The sequence below is a fragment of the Ruditapes philippinarum genome, unplaced genomic scaffold, assembly GCF_026571515.1.
Source record: "Ruditapes philippinarum isolate M1 unplaced genomic scaffold, ASM2657151v2 ctg3490_1_1_1_1, whole genome shotgun sequence".
In the NCBI taxonomy this organism is placed as follows: Eukaryota; Metazoa; Mollusca; class Bivalvia; order Venerida; family Veneridae; genus Ruditapes; species Ruditapes philippinarum.
The window spans coordinates 111238-125961 of NW_026853212.1; the positions used below are offsets into that span (position 1 = coordinate 111238).

General features: G+C 33.7%; 1 protein-coding gene across 1 annotated transcript in view; it reads right to left on the bottom strand.

The window, feature by feature from the left end:
* LOC132736117 (dipeptidyl peptidase 4-like) overlaps positions 1-14724 on the bottom strand; it is a 44524-nt gene that overhangs the window by 9226 nt on the left and 20574 nt on the right. Inside the window, exons 8-15 of the mRNA XM_060723198.1 lie at positions 14237-14397; positions 13745-13839; positions 12835-12958; positions 12050-12091; positions 11001-11120; positions 2915-3009; positions 1443-1493; positions 132-307 (exon numbers count right to left, since the gene is read on the bottom strand). Coding sequence (XP_060579181.1) covers positions 132-307; positions 1443-1493; positions 2915-3009; positions 11001-11120; positions 12050-12091; positions 12835-12958; positions 13745-13839; positions 14237-14397 — 864 coding nt within the window. The remainder of the gene's footprint in view (positions 1-131; positions 308-1442; positions 1494-2914; positions 3010-11000; positions 11121-12049; positions 12092-12834; positions 12959-13744; positions 13840-14236; positions 14398-14724) is intronic.

Consider the following 14724-nt stretch of genomic DNA (forward strand, 5'->3'; position numbering starts at 1 on the left):
TTGTTGAAAAACAGTAACTTGTCAAAAGAAGTTATAAATACTTTAACGCAAACAGGATCCTGACTTTTTTTATCATCTTCCAAAACATTTGTACCAATTCGACCCGGACATTATTTTGAAAAAGGAATTACCTGTATTGGAAGTCAAGGATCTCAGTGTATACGTTGGTATACCTGGACCAAGGCACTGCAGCATAAACCTATCCCCTACATCCGGGAAACTCGCGCTTATCCAATCACAGTCTTTGGAGATTGAGCACGTGATACAGACTGGTTTTTGAAAATCAGATCCGGGTTCTGTGCTAGTTCTAGAGAATGTAAGACAGATAAAAAAATTTGCTAGATGTATTTCAATTAAGCGTTTACAATTGTTCAGCAGCGAAAGTTTACAGAGCATTTATTGAAGAATTGGCAAGAATTAGCAGCAATTATTTCTACCAATGCAGTCAGAATCAGGCCAGGGTCAGCCATTACGCAAGTGTCTAATCATGATGTGCACTTTTCCCTTTTCTGTCAGTAAATCTTTTCAAAATTTCCCCTAAAAGCGATGAATAGATTTGTCCAGATTGAAAAATGGGAAGGTCCATTTAATAAAAGCATGATAAAGGTAAATCATAGACAATAGAATTTTTTTTTAATTTCAAATACTCTATTTTTACACGGGATCATATTTGTTTACGAAACAATAGATTATGGAAATTTCTTGTATTCCTTTTCTTTAAAGCCGCATTCCTCCAGATTAGCAAAAGTAGTTCAAGAAAATCAAACTTGAGAAAAATGTACAAAGATTTGAAGAAATGTAAAATGATTCAAAATTCAAGTAATGTGCCGAAACCTATGATTCTGATTGGCCAGAGAAATATAAGAACAATGAAGTAAAGTACGGAGCATATTTTTACAGCTGCCACACCTGCTGTTGTGAAGTGTAAAAATCTAGTAAAAGGGGTGAAGTTATTTGAATAACATAGTAAAATAAGAGCATACATTATCATAATCATAAACGTTTTTACGCTGAAATAACGTAACATTTATAGATCTTTATGATTAATCTCGATACTTAAAACTTCAATCGTTTATTTTTCATACAATTTTCTTGAATTTTCGGAATTGTTGCGCTAATATTCTCCCTTTAGCAGCCTATGTATATATCTATCAGATTATCTATACACGATAGTTATAAGCCTAATTTCTACATTTGAGCCGTGTCATGACAAAACCAACATAATGGGTTTGCGACCAGCATGGATCAAGACCAGCCTGCGCATCCGCGCAGTCTGATCAGGATCCATGACGTTCGCTATCAGTTTCTCTACTTGTAATAGGGTTTGTAAGCGAACAGCATGGATCCTGATCAGACTGCGCGGATGCGCAGGCTGGTCTGGATCCATGTTGGTCGCAAACGCATTACGTTGGTTTTGTCGTGACGTGGCACATTTAATTTACCTGAAAAGATGTCTAGATGTGGGATCACCTGTTTTGTATGCTAGATAATATCTGAAATAACAAGAGATAAACGTTTTGTTTCAAGTCTACAATAAAATCTTTGAAACATTTTGATTACCCTATGCTAGAATGAAAGAATGTGCATACAGATTACAAAGATAGCGTGCACTGGCATATATTCCAAAATTGTTCAATCAATCGTATGTGTGCACATTTCACCTTATGTTTTCCAAGTTAAATTCAAGTGAAATTTCATGACTCAGCATTAATTCATATCACTTGAATGAAGTTGAAATCGTGAATTCGTGAAGTTGAAATCGTGAATTCATGAAGTTGAAATCGTGAATTCGTGAAGTTGAAATCGTGAATTCATGAATTTGAAATCGTGAATTCACGAAGTTAAAATCGTGAATTCACGAAGTTAAAATCGTGAATTCACGAAGTTGAATTCGTGAAGTTGAAATCGTGAATTCATGAAGTCAAACTTGTAAATTCATGAATTTGAAAAAGTGAAGTCGTGAAGTTACAATCGTTAATTTATGAAGCTGAAATCGTGCATTTGTGAATTCCGTATGTTTTAAACGTGAATTCACGAAGTTACACTTGTAAACTGACGAAGATAAAATCGGGAATTCATGAAATTGAAATGTACCCAACATACGTTTGCCTCAGGTATAACATAAATGGGTTCGTTTATATAAGATTAAGAAAAGGATTAAAAATTTCTTTCCGAGATATTTGTGTACCATTTGATATATGTCTGAACGTAAGACTTGTGTGCAAATTTTCAGACAATTTCCTCATCTCATTTTTGCAGAAGCAGAATAATAATTTCTTTTGTGCAAAATGAACACAAAAAAGACAATAATTGCAACGTTTTACTCTCAAATTGGGCTTAGAATCGCACAAAAATCGCTAATTCGTAATTCAAGTGCTGCACTTGATCTATGTAAGAATTTTGAAGAAAAAAAATTGTTGTTTTTGTTGTTGTTATTGTTGTTGTTGTTTTTTCTTTTCTTTTAGGTGTTTTAACCTCAGTTGAGCTTTTTTAAAATATCATAGTGGAAAAATGTATTGTAGTTAAAGTGTAAAAAAACTATATATCTGTTGCAAAAATTATTGTTTGAATTTTAAAAAAAATAATACTTCAAAAAATGAGTGCATGAAATAAATATGGTAGTAGATCGCCCTTAAAGGGAATGTTGGTAAGTGTCAATTATAACACATAATATAAACACTTAGTACCAAATCAACATTTTTTTTCCAAGAAATATTTCATAAAAATATGAACATAATACATTTCTACCGCTTTCATAAATATCTGATTTTCTTTCCAAGAAATATATTATATCAATATGCAAATAATACATTTCTATTGTATTTGTCGATATTTTAAATATTTGTGAAAAATGTATCCATTGCAGACCAATCCACTTTAATTGACGTAATATAACAAATATTTTATTACTTACATTTGCTTTGCAGTTTCATCGTATCTACTTATCGATATGACGTCAAACAAACCGGTTGTTATGACAGTTGTTCTACCATAAGTACCTGCTGCAATCTGCAAAAAAAAAATAAAATAAATAATAATACATATGATAATAATGATATTGATAATATTAAAAATGATAATAATAATAATAATAATAATAATGATGATGATGATGATGATAATAATAATAATTATAATAACCAGTATTATAACAGTACCACGTTAACCACTCGGCCATGCCTAAACTTGTGTATAATTTTTCAAATGTATGAAATAATGATGAAATTTCAAAAACAGCTGTTATTCGCAAATTATCATTATCAGCAACTTTTTGTTAGACAAGAGGGCCATGATGGCCCTGAGGTCGCTCACCTGTATAATGGCCCCCCAGAGCGGGGCCAGTTTAAACCCCAGGGCTTTTATTTGAACAAACTTGGAAGACACCCATTAGAAGATGTTTCATGATGTTAAGTTTTTACTACACACATACAATGAAAAATAATGATTTTCTCCCCCCTTTCCTCACCCCCCCCCCCGATGGCAGGGCCAATTTTAACCCCAGGGCTTTTATTTGAACAAACTGGGTAGACACCCATAAGAAAATGTTTCATGCTAAACATCTAAGCTCTAGCTCATTGGGTTTTTTAAAAGAAGATTTTTAAGTTTTTACTGTACACTTATAGTTAAAAACAATGACACCCCTGGGGTGGGGCCAGTTTTGACCCAAGGGTTTTTATCTGAACAAACTTTGTAGACACTTACTAGAAGATATGTCATGCTTAATATCTGAACTATGCTATTTGGTTTTTTTTCAAAGAAGATTTTTGAAGTTTTAGCTATATACATATAAGGAAAATCAATGACCCCTTGGGGCCGGGCCAATTTTGACCCAAGAGCTTTTATTTGGACAAACTTGGTAGACACCCATTAGAACATATTTCATGCTAAATATCTTAGCTCTAGCTCTTTGGGTTCTTTAATAGAAGATTTTTAAGTTTTTACTATATGCATATAGGGAAAATCATGACCCCCTGGGACGGGGCCAATTTTGACCCCAGGGCTTTTATTTGAACAAACTTGGTAGACACTCATTAGAAGATGTTTCACGCAAAAAATCTTAGCTCTAGCTCTTTGGGTTCTTTAAAAGAAGATTTTTTTAGTTTTTACTATATGCATATAGGGAAAATCAATGACCCCCTGGGGCGGGGCCAATTTTGACCCCAGGGCTTTAATTTGAACAAACTTGGTAGACACCCATTAGAACATGTTTCATGCAAAAAATCTTAGCTCTAGCTCTTTGGGTTCTTTAAAAGAAGATTTTTTAAGTTTTTACTATATGCATATAGGGAAAATTAATGACCCCCTGGGGCGGGGCCAATTTTGACCCCAGGGCTTTTATTTGAACAAACTTGGTAGACACCCATTAGAACATGTTTCATGCTAAATATCTTAGCTTTAGCTCTTTGGGTTCTTTAAAAGAAGATTTTTTAAGATTTTACTATATGCATATAGGGAAAATCAATGACCCCTGGGACGGAGCCAATTTTTTGACCCCAGGGCTTTTATTTGAACAAACTTGGTAGACACTCATTAGAAGATGTTTCATGCTAAAAATCTTAGCTCTAGCTCTTTGGGTTCTTTAAAAGAAGTTTTTTAAGTTTTTACTTTATGCATATAGGGAAAATCAATGACCTCCTGGGACGGGGCCAATTTTGACCCCAGGGTTTTTATTTGAACAAACTTGGTAGACACCCATTAGAACATGTTTTATGCTAAATATCTTAGCTTTAGCTCTTTGGGTTCTTTAAAAGAAGATTTTTTAAGTTTTTACTATATGCATATAGGGAAAATCAAAGACCCCCTGGGGCGGGGCCAATTTTGACCCCAGGGCTTTTATTTGAACAAAGTTGGTAGACACCCATTAGTACATGTTTCATGCTAAATATCTTAGCTCTAGCTCTTTGGGTTCTTTAAAAGAAGATTTTTTAAGTTTTTACTATATGCATATAGGGAAAATCAAAGACCCCCTGGGGCGGGGCCAATTTTGACCCCAGGGCTTTTATTTGAACAAATTTGGTAGATGTTTCATGCCAAATATCTAAGCTCTAGCTCTTTGAGTTTTTTAAAAGAAGATATTTAAAGTTTTTTCTTTCGGTTGCCATGGCAACCAGAGTTCTGCATGGAATTAAATTCTTTGAACAATTTTCAAAGGTGACCACCAAAGGAACATTCCTGTGAAGTTTGAATGAAATTAGCTTGGTGGTTTATGAGAAGATGTCATTTAAAGTAAAAGTTTACGGACGGACGGACGACGGACGGACGCCGGACAAAAAGCGATCACAAAAGCTCACCCTGTCACTTTGTGACAGGTGAGCTAAAAAGGGGAGTTTCACGATCAGGAACTGAATGGAGATTCTGTTAAATAAAAGTCAAGTCTATCTTGATAAATCTCACTACACATACCAATGGAATGTACTTAATGAGGCGTTAATAAGAAAACAATAAAATGTTTAAACAGACACAGTTGCTAATAGGTCGCTCCTTTTAAGCTGTTTAAATCGTTTACCTTATTTTTTTTATGCATCTAACTTATTGGATAATAGCCAAAACAGCCAAACATAAAAAAATCAAGATAAACAGTCTTTTTAAATGTCATTTAAAATTGTCCCATTTATACTATACAAACATATTGTGATATATTTTCACTCTATAGAAATGGTTTTATAAACCAACCAAGAGCTACATAAATAATGTTATAAACCAGATATATCACTGGGTTTATCTATTGAATTTCTTACAAGCAGGCATTTTTTTATTCATTTGTTTAAATAATCAATTGATAAAACCCGAATACCAAGTAAAAAAGGTTGAAAAGATAGAAGCCTTAAACTACTGCTTTAAATGTAATGTATTGAATTTCTATTGCGGGTGTAATATGATACATGATATTTCATAAATCGACTTTTACTAGTTTTAAAATACAAACCATTGATAGGCAAAACAAATCATTGAAGATACGGGAATTGACTTGTAAGATCAGGAACTTAAGAAAACATTCGTTTTCAATATCCTAATGAGAAGTATTAATCATTGGTAAGTACATTTACTCAATATTTATGTTTAAATGTTAATAAAGTTTACTATGTACATTTATATATTATTCTAGAATGATTTAACATGAATAACATTTAGACACATTTTCTGTGCCCCACCAACAACTGAAACTTGATTATTGTTTTATTTTGTTGGGTTTGGTGTGTATACAGCAATGTGGCTACCCTTTAAAAGTCACAGAAGCCCTTAAAATGGTCGAGCTGAAACAATCAGCTTTTGCTACTGGGCTAAAACTGACCTTTTAAAATCTTGATACCCCCAATATTGATAAATGGAAGCTAGACAAGTCCATTTGAGAAATTCAGCAGGTTACCGGTATGGTATAACATTTCTTTCAAGGGAATTGGTATCCTCAGTTTAAAAACCTTTTCACAAAGTAAAAGCACAATGATGACCTTAAAAAAAATGTTAGAACAGTCATTTTGTTCAATTAAAAAAATAACACACATTTTTATGTCCACAAAATAAAATGAATTTACAGCAAGAATTAGACAGAACGTTATTTTCTTTCAAGTTTCTGTATTTGTTAAGAACATAAGGCCACTGCCAAACACTTCTAGAATCTACTATTTTCTATTCTAGGTTACATTATGGCTGTGCCTGGTAAAAAGGCATCTCAGGAACTGTCATCTACACTATCTCGAGGTGGTGCTGAAGATTTTGACATTTTCTGTGAAATATGTGACCAAGATGACATCAGACTACCTGCCTTTGGTTACTGTGTGGATTGTGAGGAACATTTATGTCAAACTTGCTTTAACATTCACAGAAAACCAAGACCACTACGCCATCACCAACTTCTAGATAAAGATCACATGCCACATAAACAAAACCTCAGTAAGTCAATAAAATCTACTTCGGGTAAAACAAATGGTGATTTATCCAAGCCTTGTACCAAACATACCAAAGAAGTGACCAAGTTCTACTGTCATGACCATAATACACTTATATGCAGCCTTTGTGTGACCCTTGAACACCCAACAACATCCTGCAATGTGGACTTCATACCTGATATATCAGGACAGATTTTAAACAGTATGGAGTTCAAAGAAACTCTAAAAGATATTGACAAATTTACAGACAAATGTTGCCAGATCACAAAAGATATGAAACAAAGAGTTGCTAAATCAACAACTTCTCTGAAAGATACTATAGTAGAAATAGAAAACTTCAGGACAGAGATAAACAAGAGATTAGATGAACTAGAAAAGGAGGTTAAGGATGCTGCTACAACAATTCAACATGACAACAACAACAAGTTGAATACAACAGAAACAGCATGTGATGACATCAACAAATCACTCCAAGCATCAGCTGATACTCTAAAACATCTCAACACCAACAGGAAAACCGACCAACTGTTTACTGAATTGAAAATAGCTCAGCAACTGATATTACACAATGAAAATGTAGCAAAACAACTACCAACAACCAATAATGTTGATGAATATACTTTTGAATCAAATCATGCAATCAAAAAACTCCTTCAGAATGAGAAATCATTTGGAACATTGATTAAAAAGGAACTAAAGCAACCAGCTCCACCAATAAATAAAGCTGCAGTACAAATGAAAATGTTTACCCTTATGAACATAAATGTTAAAACATCATCAGATGAAATTAATAGCGATATAACTGGTATAACTGCCTCTCCTCATAACCAATTATTTGTAGCAGATAACGGTAATTGCTCAATTAAAATGATAGACATAAAAAGTGAAGAAATCAAACAGCTACAGCTTGAATCACATCCCTGGGATATCACCATGGTGACCAGAGATACACTTGCTGTTACATTACTAAACATTAACGCAATAAAGTTAATTTTCTTCTCCTCAAACTCTCTCTCATTGAAAAGAAAACTGAAAGTAGATGGAGAATGCCGAGGAATAAGCCATCATCAGGGGAAACTTGCAGTTGCATTTAGTACACATTCTGCTAAACTCCAAATCATGGACTTGAAAGGTAATATAAAAATTACAGTTGCGAAAGATTCCAATGGTGAAAGTATTTTCCATGACCCTTGGTATGTCACCACAAACAGCCATTCAATCTATGTAACTGATAGCGGCAAAAATAAAGATGTTAAATGGTTTAATTGGCAGGGAGAGATGATAGGAAGGAGGGTAGACATTAAAGCTCCAAGGGGTATTTCGCTGTTAGATGACGGGTCCCTCTTTGTGAGTGATTACTGGACTAATTGTATATATAGAGTAAGTGGTGACTGTAAAGACAGGACAACTATACTGGAGAACGTAGAGCATCCTCGAGCTGTATTTTGGTGTACTGAAACCAGGACACTATGTGTAAGTACAAGTAAAAATATAAAGCTGTATAAAATGGTGTAGAACCAAGAAATGACATTTGATGCATTCAAGGATATACAGAAGGCTCATATTGAGCACATCAGATCAACCAGCTTTCAAGATCACTAGCAGTAAAATTAATGGTATACGATATTGTTTTATTTTTGTTGATCTATGTATATATGCACACAAGTAAAATGTATGTATATATGCACACAATTATTTTTTTTACAAAATTAAACCAGGGTTGGAGAGGGGGACTTTTTTCCATTGATGATTTATGATACAGTTTTCTTTTGTTTTGTCTTGTCAGATTATAAATTTCTCTTTTTCAAAAGAAAATAAAATATTTAAAACAATAAAGACATATTATATGCAGTTTAAAATAAACTTTTTAAAGGTTTAAAGTAAAATGAGTGAAATTTAGGTAGTATCATAACTTAAAATAAATGTATTTCTGACACAAGATGTGAAATCCACTTAAGGTTTTTGGCACATATGTTCAAAATTATTATTGAAGATAGAACAATGATAAATAACAAATTTGACCGGATTTCCGAAACCACCCTCTTTTTAGCTCACCTGACCTAAAAGTGGTCAAGGTGAGGTATAGTGATGGGGCTATGTCCGGCGTCCGGCGTCGTGCGTAGTGCGTTGTTCGTCATCAACAATTGGGTTGTTAACAGTCTAGCAGTCACAGTTTTGATTGGATCATTGTCAAACTTTGTCAGAATGTTTGTCTCAATGAAATACAGATCGAGTTTGAAGATGGGTTATCTCGAGTCAAAAACTAGGTCACAGGAGCTAAAAATAGACAAGAGGACCATGATGGCCCTGGATCGCTCACCTGACACAACCGCATCCAAGCAATGTCTTAAACAAGCATCATGGCCAAGTTTGATGACAACTGAGTCAAACATGTGACCTCTAGTGTGTTATAAAGATTTTTCCATATTTGGGCAATGTGACCTTATTTTTGACCGGACACGACCCATATTCAAACTTGACCTAGAAATCATCAAAACAACCTTCCTGACCAATTTCCAGGAAATTTGGATCAAAACTGCAGCCACTAGAGTGTTAAAAAGATTTTTCTATTTTTAGCTCCTGTGACCTAGTTTTTGACCGGACATGACCAATCTTAGCACTTGACCCAGAAATCATCGAAACAACCTTCCTGACAAATTTCCAGAATATTTTAATCAAAACTGCAGCCACTAGAGTGTTAACAAGCTTTTTCTATTTTTAGCTCCTGTGACCTAGTTTTTGACCTGAGATGACCCATCTTCGAACTTGACCCAGAAATCATCAAAACAACCTTCCTGACAAATGTCCAGAATATTTGAATCAATACTGCAACCACTAGAGTGTTTACAAGCTTTTTCTATTTTTAGCTCCTGTGACCTAGTTTTTGACCTGAGATAACCCATCTTCGAACTTGACCTAGAAATCATCAAAACAACCTTCCTGACAAATTTCCAGGATATTTGGATGAAAACTGCAGCCACTAGAGTGTTAACAAACTTTTTCTATTTTTAGCTCCTCTGACCTAGTTTTTGACCGGACATGACCAATCTTAGCACTTGACCCAGAAATCATCGAAACAACCTTCCTGACAAATTTCCAGAATATTTGAATCAAAACTGCAGCCACTAGAGTGTTAACAAGCTTTTTCTATTTTTAGCTCCTGTGACCTAGTTTTTGACCTGAGATGACCCATCTTCGAACTTGACCCAGAAATCATCAAAACAACCTTCCTGACAAATTTCCAGAATATTTGAATCAATACTGCAGCCACTAGAGTGTTTACAAGCTTTTTCTATTTTTAGCTCCTGTGACCTAGTTTTTGACCTGAGATAACCCATCTTCGAACTTGACCTAGAAATCATCAAAACAACCTTCCTGACAAATTTCCAGAATATTTGGATGAAAACTGCAGCCACTAGAGTGTTAACAAGCTTTTTCTATTTTTAGCTCCTCTGACCTAGTTTTTGACCCGAGATAACCCATCTTCGAACTCGATCTGTATTTTATTGAGACAAACATTCTGACAAAGTTTGATGATGATCCAATCAAAACTGTGACTGCTAGACTGTTAACAACCCAATTGTTAGAGTGTTAACAAGCTTTTTCTATTTTTAGCTCCTGTGACCTAGGTTTTGATCGGAGATGACCCATCTTTGAACTTGACCTAGGTATCATTAAAACAACCTTCCTGACAAATTTCCAGAATATTTGTATGAAAACTGCAGCCTCTAGAGTGTTAACAAGCTTTTCTATTTTTAGCTCCTGTGACCTAGTTTTTGACCCGAGATAACCCATCTTCGAACTCGATCTGTATTTCATTGAGACAAACATTCTGACAAAGTTTGATGATGATCCAATCAAAACTGTGACTGCTAGACTGTTAACAACCCAATTGTTGACGACGAACGACTCACAACGCACGACGCACGTCGACGGACGCCGGACATAGCCCCATCACTATACCTTCGTGGTCAGGTGAGCTAATAAAAAGAAAAATAATAGGATTTTTGACGAGAAAACTGGCTTAAACTTATATACTTTTAATAAAGTGTATTTTTCGTAGTCGAGCATAAAGCTATATTTTCAAGTAATAACTAGAATTTTTTGGCTTACATTAACGGTTACAGAAGCGTCTATCTTTACTATGTGCCTGTAATAACCAGCATCTCCCTCACGCTGTGGTAATATCAGGAAATAATGACCTCCGTCAGCCGTAAATGTTGGATATGCGTACTGTTAAACAATAAATTATAATGTTAAAGTTGTGGGGCATACAAAAGCAACAACAACAACAATAGAAATAACCCAGCAAGAACGCAAAATATATCCTATATTTGCTATATTGAATGTATACAGTTAAAATATGTAGCCACTGTATTATCCTTTATCTCGTGACTTGTCCCGATTTAATACGGATCCTATTTAAACCCGAAATTCAAGGCCACGTTTCCATTTCATTAATAATGTTTATTGCTATGTGACCCCTCGTCGGCCGAAGTCAGACTAAAACAGACCTACTTAACATTTGTACTTTATATCCGGATTATGTATTTGAATACGTTAAAGGGAATCGACCGATTTTTCACATGGCAGGATTTGAAAATGCTTTTTTTTTTAGATCAGTAGGTCAGGGACACAACTTGTGTGCATAATTTTAAAATAAAATAAAAGAAAATAAATAAAAATGAAAAGCCGACCAAAAATGGCACATAAATTCGATATTCAAACCAATTTTGTGTATATTTCTTGCACATTTTTTTTCCTTTGCTAAAAGCCCAAGCTTAGTTAGCATAGAACTTAATTTTATGTTTTTAGACTTTTAGACCACAGTGGTGTTCAATTAAGAGATGATAAAGTTGAGGAGACTGAACAAAATAATAAAGCTGTGTACATGTAGATACGAAAACAGCCGAAAACAAAACAAAACAAAACAAAAACAACATGTATGTCAAAACAGTAGTGGTATTATTACATGATGTATTGGATACATTAAACTGAGATATTTATAAAAATTTGGTAATTGAAGGTTTGCAAGTAAATTATGTTACAGATATATTTGTTATCAACTCTTATCAAACAAATACACTCATAAATAAAGTATGATCTAGTACAATATTAGATAATTTAATTTATTCGAGAATAATAATGTTCAAGATTCATACCAAATCAACCCAGCCTCCTGACGGTGCTGTAAATCTGAAATTCTGAAATAAATAAAAAGTTTGTTATAGACTATGTTTTATATGTTTTTAGTAATTTTATGCTGCGTGCCTGCATCATATGAGGTAAAATTATTTTAACAAATCAAACATGGGAAAACATGTACTGTAACCCCCCCCCATTAAGATCAAGCAAGGGACGGCTCTAAAATGGTCTTAATTGCAGGATGGTCTGATTAGTGAGTACTAAGATTTTAAGAACAGAGAGAAGGTTCAAGATTCAAGTAATAATTTACACGTTGCTGATGCTGAAGAAATTATCATGGTATTTCAACTGCTTGACTTACGCAGTAAGAGATATTTTTGCATATTTTGACATGTTTTTGGTAATTTACACGGATTGTTAGTGCAGTTCACAACGCGTAGATTATTGTCTTTTTTCGTTGCATAGTATTTTACTTTTTAATACATTTTCTTTTTTTCATAGAAATGAATCTAGCAAAGCAATAGTGTCCATTAAAATGACTCTATAATTTCAAATTAATTTGTTAAAACTTAATTCAATTCTTTTTCTAACAAAAATCAACAATTTGTTTAACTTCCACGAATAACGGTATTTTGATGGAATATCTGTAAAAACCGGTTTGATTGCATGGCTAAAAATGTAAAAATAGCTTTCTCCGAAAATCTGAATTATTTAAAGAAGGCGAAACGTACACGGTGGTCATCAGATCTACAAGGAAGAAATAAGTAGATCCGAGCTTTGGTCAGATTGGACTCGGGCTTACCTCAATACAGGATCCATATCGAGCACTGCATATAGTTATTATTGACATATTTTGTGGTCTATTTAACCATATTATCTGAACGTGCTCATCATTCTGCCACGTGACTCTCGTGAAATAATGATCGCTGAAAATAAAATAAATTCAAACATATATTTGCAGAAGCGTATTGTTATTGGCACGAGACTGCAGCTATCATTTTCTAAATGTTGAGAAAATCGCTCTCAAAGATATACAATTTTATAACTTGTTTATTTCTGGGCTATCTAAACAACAGCATATTGTTTTACGACATATGCTGAAATTCGAAAATGTGTTTTTTCCTTTTGATTAATTTGTTACCATGGTTTTGGATGTTTGCGTGTTTTGTTGATTTTTGGTGGTTTTTTTTGGAAACAGAACAAGTGTGTTATTCTTGTAATATTTGTTAACATCATTCTAATTCGTTTTAGACAGAATCAGTCACGTGACATATGAAAGAATTTTGATTGGTCAGAATTACATCTCTCAATGAATAAGAGCTCTAAGTTCTAGAGAAATGTATTGTTAGATGTTATTCAGGCAGTGGAGATAGAATAAAATGCTATTTAAGACATTCGGCGATGACGTCATTAATAACATTTATGTCATGTCCATTCATGACTTGTCCAATGATTTCACAGTGGGCAGATTGCCGATATTTACAAGATCTGTACACAAAACTACGAAAACATGTACAATGTACTGTAACCTTGACTTCAAATGGAACAATACAACATACAATTTACTGACAAAGAACAGAACAATGAAAATATGTAAAATGTACTGTAAACTCTACACCTATTGGAAACACATGATCAACTGTACATACTATAATAAAAATATTAAAGTTGAAATTAAAGATTTCAATTTCAGGTTTCAAAGGGATACTTACATATCTCGGAGAGCTTCGGGCGCATCTATATTTATAGTTGCGTTAGTATGTGTGTTGAATATATGTAACGAAAATGTTGGGTTTGTTGTGCCAGCCTGAAAAGATGAGCACGAAATTTTACCCAAGTATTGTATACTGTGAATTCACATAATTTCGTGGGCATAAAATTTGGAACTTTTTTGTGTTTTTTCTTCATTCGTTGACTTCTGTTCTTGCAAAATAGTAAGATGCAAATTATACGAGTATAATTCAAAATCAATCTTAATCTTACAGCCAACGAAATAAAACTAGATCTTAATTTGTAGGTAGACCTATCTATGGAAACCACGATCCAATATAAATGATTTTACAGAACATTGTCTGGATAATTGTACTGCAAAAACATCTATATCTTGTCATGCTCAGTAATGTAAATATTATTCTTGCATAAAATCTGCGCAAGCAGGAATATATGAACGGAGACGAAGATAAAATCTCGTAAATTTTACTTACCTTAGGATATAATAATTTCTTATTTTCAACATACTGGTTCTTTAAATCGCCGTAATATGTAAGATCAAACAGGCCTATTTCTGAGTCATTAAATGAAGCAAAAGCAAAATAATGACCCGAAGGTGACCACCAAATTGCATTGTCTGTGAATAAAATTTCCTCTGAAATAGAAAGAAAAGTTATGTCATATATAGAAAAGAACATTCAACCCCCATTGTTCATTACTTAATTTTGAAGCATTTACAAAAGTAAGCGCTTTATCTGTAATAATAATAGTGTTTTGTATACATGGTATACATAACCCTTCTGAATATACAAACCAATGCTACTTGATTTTGATCTTATTAAAGGACAAAAAAAAAAAGATATGTGAAGTGAAAAAACAAAAACAAAAACGGTTTTTAAAGGGACTCCACTGAAGATTTTTGAGACGATAGGACTGGAAATAGTTTTTCCGGGAATTGTGAACCATTTGTAATTGACTAATA